The sequence below is a fragment of the Varanus komodoensis genome, unplaced genomic scaffold, assembly GCF_004798865.1.
Source record: "Varanus komodoensis strain SLA01 unplaced genomic scaffold, ASM479886v1 scaffold5, whole genome shotgun sequence".
Classification (NCBI taxonomy): domain Eukaryota; kingdom Metazoa; phylum Chordata; class Lepidosauria; order Squamata; family Varanidae; genus Varanus; species Varanus komodoensis.
The window spans coordinates 11,246,694-11,253,970 of record NW_025336087.1 but is presented as its reverse complement, the minus strand read 5'-3'; the positions used below and the strand labels follow the sequence as shown (position 1 = coordinate 11,253,970).

General features: G+C 38.1%; 1 protein-coding gene across 7 annotated transcripts in view; it reads right to left on the bottom strand.

Moving 5' to 3' along the window:
* Positions 1 to 7,046, bottom strand: part of AP3B1 (adaptor related protein complex 3 subunit beta 1) — a 167,849-nt gene extending 160,803 nt beyond the window's left edge. For 3 of the 7 annotated variants that reach the window (XM_044446337.1, XM_044446338.1, XM_044446340.1), the window contains exon 1: positions 6,763 to 7,045. In XM_044446337.1, coding sequence (XP_044302272.1) covers positions 6,763 to 6,893 — 131 coding nt within the window. In that variant the 5' untranslated portion in view covers positions 6,894 to 7,045. Of the gene's footprint in view, positions 1 to 6,762 lie in introns of all 7 variants that reach the window. The other 4 variants (XM_044446341.1, XM_044446343.1, XM_044446339.1 and 1 more) reach the window with 3 other exon arrangements.
* Positions 7,047 to 7,277: the final 231 nt, after the last annotated feature.

The following is a 7,277-nucleotide window of genomic DNA, read 5'->3' as shown; positions in this document are numbered from 1 at the left end:
TTATAATAATAATAATAATAATAATAATAATAATAATAATATCAGAATATTACTGGCAATGGTTTTCCATGGATTTTATGCTATTGATAAATACTGTGCCACAGTCTGAGATGCAGATTACACCATGTGGATTTATTAACTCAAACTTCATTAAGGACTTATTTTATAGGCTACTCCATCCAAACCATTCATCCTTTCTGGCTCATACGCCTAATGAAACTGGCAAGCCATGATAGAAGGAGGCACAGCGCCACTCTAACAGATGGCCTTGACTGTAGACATGCCAATGATCAAGTATATGCATCTAATTTAAATATTAGGGGTGGACTATTCAGTAAGAAATTCACCAATCTAACTCTACACCTTTCTATGACTTTTAAATAAGTTATGCCTGGTCAAAATTAAATAAATTGAAAATCTAAAAATACTTTACACAGCAGCTCAAGTTAAGTTTTCAAGTTAATTCAGAATAGTTTCCTTCACAGAAATCCCAAAATTGTTTCAGTGTTGTGCTGAAATCACCATCTTTTATCATTTCTTAAAAAAGGAGCCATTATAAAATTCAAGCCATTTATAAAACTCAGTAATGTAAAGATAGTTTGTTACCCAACTACATTTAGAAGTATATTTCCTAGCAGCCCACATGTACCTATCCTAAGAAAAAAGAAAGCTCCAATAAGCTAGAAATGTATTTTGTTTGGCAGGAACTTATTCTGATGCTGCAAACTGGTGAAGTTGAACATTCTACTAAATGTTGCCATCTGTTGAAATGAACATGTACTGTGCCTATTAGCTTTTGCATATATCTTTCTCCAAATTTTGGCATTCTATTAAAGATTTGATTAACTATTTTAATACTAACTGCTAATATAGTTTCAAAAGTTTCAATGGAATATAGATATACAAAATGTGCTTGAGCTTAAAGAACATATTTACTTGAAATCAGGGTAGCCATCTGCTGGTTTCAGCAGTAGATATAATAAAGGACAAGAGATTGTCTATGGTGAAATATATGGTCTTGGACTATAGACATTTCATTAACATCTACAAAATCAGTCAAGTTCCACTTAAGAAATATCAAAATCTGTTTCTTTATACAGGTTTTTCAGAAGGTGAAGGATCAGTTTGAATTACTTTAATTGTATCAGAATCTTATAGCCTGTGGATCTTGGTTTAGGTTACGTGACCAAGTTACATCTTGATTTATGGAACTTCTATCAGTACTATTTAGTCATTAAATCAATTTTCCATTCCATCAAGACATCTGAAACATGACTTTTTCATCATATCATTCTACCATTAGGTGAACAAGTCCTCTTACTCACTTCTATGTTCTTGATATGGCTGGGCTAATTCTGGCAATCAAAATATTTGTTAGAAGCAATGCATACTGAGTAGCTTAGCTATATTCTTCAACTCTGGCCAAAGCTGCATAATACAGAAAATTGGTATAGAATCACTCTGCTTTTCGAATATTTCAAATCCTCCTCACCTATCTGCAAGGAAGTAGCACATGTAACTTCTTTTAGTTATGAAAAATATTACAGCAAAACAGATTGCCTAGACCTAGTGTACAGACACACATGCACAGAAACTCTTTATTAATACAAGAAAATATAAATGCGACACTACTAAGTTTCTCCAATACTACCACACATTTCAATATTGGCAAGCAAAAGGAAGTATAAGCTGAACCAATTCAAATATCATAGCATGGCTGCTGCCAAAGCACAGCTTTCATATTATAGTTCTTAATGTATTAAGATGTAAAAACAAGTGAATTTAGCCCTACCCAGGGGTTTCCTAGATCTTGTGTCAGATAACCTAACTGACAAAACATATTTCTGTAGGCTTATAGCACTGTCAAATATTTCTGCCACAAAATGCAGCCAACTCTCATGAGAAGTCATATCCAGACTTATCACCCCAATAATGTAGAATCAATCAGAATCAATTTTCAGAGCCAACTATATTGCTACAGTTGAACTGGCCTGTTATTCTGCTATGTGAGGAACCTAAAAGCTGGTCCAAATATATGAGCCTTACAACATCTATTTCCAGGGAAACCCATCAAACCAAGAACTACTGGTGTTGCACTAGAGGTAATTTACGTTAGTGCAACATAATTTACTTCAGTGCTACTGTTGAACAGGATACTGTCCTCGGCTTCTGAACCCTAAATTAAATAACATGATAAATAAAAGAAAGAAGTACAGCTAACCTTCTAAGCTAAAATAGGCAGTAAATCTGGGAGCTTTTATAGGCCTCATACAGTCTCAAATCTCAAAATACAGTCACAAATGTAAAATCTGTTGTATTTATCAGAAACCTATGGACCATTGACAGTTCCATCATATCCACATAGAGAACCTGAAACACACTGCATGAAGTAGCTTTCATTTGATTTTTCTGAGATTGTGAACTTCTAGCCTTCAATTGTATTCAATGGTATTCAATTTCCTTCTTAGAAGAGGAAAATTTCTAAGGTATACAAGCTATACTATCATCCAAGTTTCTGCTTCTTCAAAAACACAGCATCTGATTTCTCGTATTTTTTCATCTACATTTCTAACCAAAATCTTATGCTATTTGCAGCCACACTATGATATCAAGTCCAGCTTAAATCACATAATTTATTCTCGTGATGATCGCTGGAACCTTGGATCACAGAACTGGCTAGATTTTAAAAGGAAGCACAGACAGATATGATATTGGATTTGTTTTTGAGAAAAACAACAACAGCCTTACAACATCTATTATGTACTGGGGATGGATATTTACACATACAGAGGGAGAGGGAGAGGGAGAGGGAGATTCAATATATTTATCCTGCCCTAGTTAAATATGAATTTAGTTTACTCATAATAAGTTCTGGGAAAGTAGACTATAAATGAAACAGCTGAAGAAACAAGGACACTTAACTTTCATTACCTCTAGGAACAGCTAACCACCAGAAATCATCCTGATTAAATGATTATAATGCTACTAAAAGATTATCAAGCTTTGATAAATCTCATAATTCTCTCAAAAGAGAAGCAGCATTTCACATGGATGTAGCATGTATGTATGAAAATTCTCCATTTTTGAATATGTAGAAAAACTCAGATACATGGAAATAACTAATTCTCAAACACAGTAAATGAACTACTTAGTACAAGTATTACAGTCACTTCAAATAGTGACCTAAACAAAACAAAACGAGTATACTGCTGATATGCCAGTGTGTCATATGTAAGTTCCATTGTAGATGAATTAATTTATGAGTAACTACTAGCTGCCAGATTGCAACTAAATAAATTCAACACTTAGCATAAGCAGAGGATTTATAGACTTGCTGGGATCTCTTCTGAACGTGATGACCTGCAATAAATAAAGGACTACAAGGTAGAATATGAGAGGACAGCTATCTTATACTGCATAGTCAATCAATTCCTTTTCTTGATAGCATCAACATTTATCTTTCCCGCTAAGCTTTTAGCAACATCGAATCAGGTGACAATAATCATCTGCATCCAAATCAGCTTGCATGAAACATCTTACATCCTACTTATAGCAAATAATGTATTTGAAAGTAAATTACCAGTCATCTCTTAGGTATAATCAACAATACAATACTAAGTGTTACAATAAGCATTTACCTTGATAACCTAACATTATCCTGCATACACATGATTATGTACAACTTTTTTTAAAAAAAAAGGTAATATTCTCAATTTTAACTATACACTAAACAACTTTAGAAGTGAGTGCTTCATTTATAGCCTCCAATAAAATATAAACATTAATGGATATAAACAAAGGAAATACAGAATTTACAGAATGTAACCAATTTTAAAAGATGACTTAAAACAGGATTGCCAATACAGATTACATAACAAATGAATTAGCAAACAAATGATGCACTGCATGGAACTGTATCTTGCACAAATCCTTGAATGAGCTTTCCCCAGATGCATTGTAACACATTTTTCAGCATTCCTGTGCACTGCTATGCTGACTAGGGCTGATAGAAGTTGAAGTCCAAACCATATTGTACCTGTGAGATATTCCAACCAAAACTGGCATTTTTGTATATGTATGAAACCTTCCAATTTCACTTTCAACAACAAGTCATCAAATGCATTAATAATTCCTCTCATATCACATCAAAGAAACCATAGGGCCATTTAAACATTTTTCCTACAAAACTTGAAGGGGCAAACTAAATGTAACATTAAACACAGTTTGGTATTGTATGATACCAAACTTTAAACAGGAGCTGCAATGGACAGAATGGGAAGTAGTTAAACCATTTACTCCCAAGGCATTCCCCCACTTGCATTACTCTTCAGGACGGATGCTGCCATTGACATTAACGGCAGCTTCTCTCACACACAACTGCAGCTTGGAGAGGGGAGATTTTCATCAAGACCAGTCCCCCTTCTCACCACAATTTCAATCCTCACTGGCAGCACCCCACTGCTATTTAAAACTTATTTTAACTTCTTTGCCACTGTTATTTCAGCCAGTGTTATCAGGATGATGACAATCAGACAAGATTAGGATACTGAAGTTTCACCAGAACTGCTTGTATTTCTGTACTTTATCATTACATCTCATTTTTCTTTATTTTATACGACAGATCAAGAAAGACTGAAAGCAGGAAGTAGCATGCATACACACACACATGCACGCACCTCACAAAAGCAAAATAATTTATGGCAAATAACGTGAAATAGTAGAAGACAAGTCAAAGGGATAACAGGAGAGTGATGGAGGGGACAATCCTATGGCCCTTGGACAATATGGACCAACAGTGGAGAGAGGAATTTGAACTTCAGCTCCATTCCCAGCTAGCATGGAAAGACCTGCACTGGCTGCTCTCTAAAGTTGGAACCTTGACCTTGGATACAAGAGACGGAAATAGAACACAAGGAAGAGACTCCAGCATCCTTCCATCCCCTTTCAAAGTGCCCCAGCTACCCAGAAAAAAAAAATCCTCATCTTGAGAAATATATCAGGGTAGGAGAATGAGGATGCAAAGAACATCTGTTGTTCCTCCTACCCTACACAGGATAATTGTGAGCATTCAAGTTCAGGGGCTCACTATCACTAGGGACACAATCCAAGTTTAAACAGAAAAATGGCCTACAGCTTCCAATATGCCCCAAACATAAAGACTCACTATGATGGCTGGTTGGAAGGATCCTGGAAGTTCTAGGCCCCCCCTTTTTTTTGGCTTAAACTTGAGCAGGATTGTCCCCTTAGGCTATAATGTCATATATACTTACTTGTAAGTTCCTCTGAACTCAGCCGGAACTATGTCTGAGTATATATGCACTGCAATCCACTAGCTTGGTTCTAAAAGACATTAATCTAAGCCTAAGATTGAAGTCAATATTGAATAGAGAACTTACACTCCCACCGATTCTTTTGCACCCCACAAATTCTGTTGCAGAAACAGTGGGCCCACCAATTCTATTGCACAAGCAGGACCTATGGATTGCACAACAGAAACTTAACATTTCTTAATACTTCTTAGAAGCCTCACAATAAGTAAAAATACTTAAATTTGAATCAGAATAGATCAAGCAAGCCCCTTTATGAGATTTCTGCTGATGCTCCCCATTCCAGAATCAAGCCTGTATCTGGTTCCACAAGCAGGTGATATTGCTTACAGAAGGTATCAGTGAAGCACAACAGAATTGGTGGAGGTGTAAGTGCACCACTTGAAACTAGCTTTAGTTTCTACTTTTGTAAAATGGAGGATCCATTCCCAAGTAAATGTGCATCTTTTTATGGATAAGTTCATGGACTTATGATACATTCCTATTACAATGACTGTAAGTATTTTTGAAAGATTCAAAGGTACAGACCCGTCATTCAGACAAGTACTGAGCAGAAGATTTACAAAGCAATAACCAGCACAATTGAATATTCTATGTGTGGCACTTTCTTAGAAAGCATCATCTGCAATGGTCTTAACTATTAATCTCCTTGAGAAACTACTGAAAGGAATGGGCAAACGAAATGCACTTGCCTAATTGAAATATTAGCATTACAATTAACAGACTATTATTTTGATTCTATAAAACTGAAGCCTTCTGAAAATCCTCCAGCATACTTCATAGAGAAGAGGTTCAACAAAATAAAGGAACTCTTGTTAAAATAAAAGATATTGGAAAACAGGAATACAGATAAGCAAGTCCTTGTGGGAATATAGCCCCAACCATAGCAAAATTTCCACAGATAAATCAGGAGAAGAGAAAAAGGGCAGACTGATGCAATTTTGGTTCCAGCTATAATCCTTCCTTAAATTTTACTCTAAAAACATTACTAGGCTAGCATAACAGAACAGAGCCCCTTTCTTTGTATTTCTATCCTACAACTAAACTTTTTTAAGGGCTTGGGTAGGTCACGCGGCACCCTGACAGTAAGTGGCACCAGAAAATCGAACTTCCAAAACTTGTTCAAAATAGTAGAAACAATCCAGAATCAAGACAAACCGAAATTATAGGCAGCCCTGTTAGGAACACACACAACAGACTATTTTTGGTAAATTTCAGGCACAGAACTGAAACAGCGTATTGGTAGTGTGAAGCAGTTAATAGGTCTCGATAGGGAAGCAAGAACCAGCAGCTTCTGGTATCGCCGGAGAACGCACCGCAGGCACTTCCCACAGCCCTGACAGGAGAAGGTTCCCGAAAAGGGGAGCTCGGTCGCGCGGCTCCCGGAGCGCTGCACACGCCCGCCTCACTCCCACTTTGTCAGCTCTTCACTTACTTTTTGGTGTCGCTACTGAAGAGTCCGAAGGCCGTCGGAACAGAGGAAGGAACAGTGGGCGCTGCTTCTTGGCCCACCTCGGGCTGAGCATCTCCGGCCTGCTCATTGTAGCTGACGTTATTGGTCGACATGTCACGGAACCGCTGCCACCTCTACAGTCGCCGTCGCCTACCTGAACCTTACTTACCCGCCTCCTGCTGTGCCCTCGCAATCCGCTCGTCCCGGAAGCGGACGGCGGACAACGCCAGAAGGCTGGTCACGTGATCGCAGAAAGGGGCGGGGAAGAGCGGCCCAACGAACTTCCTACCGTCGGTCCACTAGCGGCGCAGTTGCTAAGGAAACGCAGAGCTTCTGTCGCTTCTCCGCCTCTCGTCTGCACGTTTCCTTTCTTGCCCTGCCCAGCCTAGAGGGTCACGAGGAAATCTCCCGGCTTCCCAAAGGCACCTCTGTCTCGAGGGCGTGGACTGATGCCGTGGCAGCCGCTGGCTCGCGCCTGCACATTTGGCCGCCTCGTG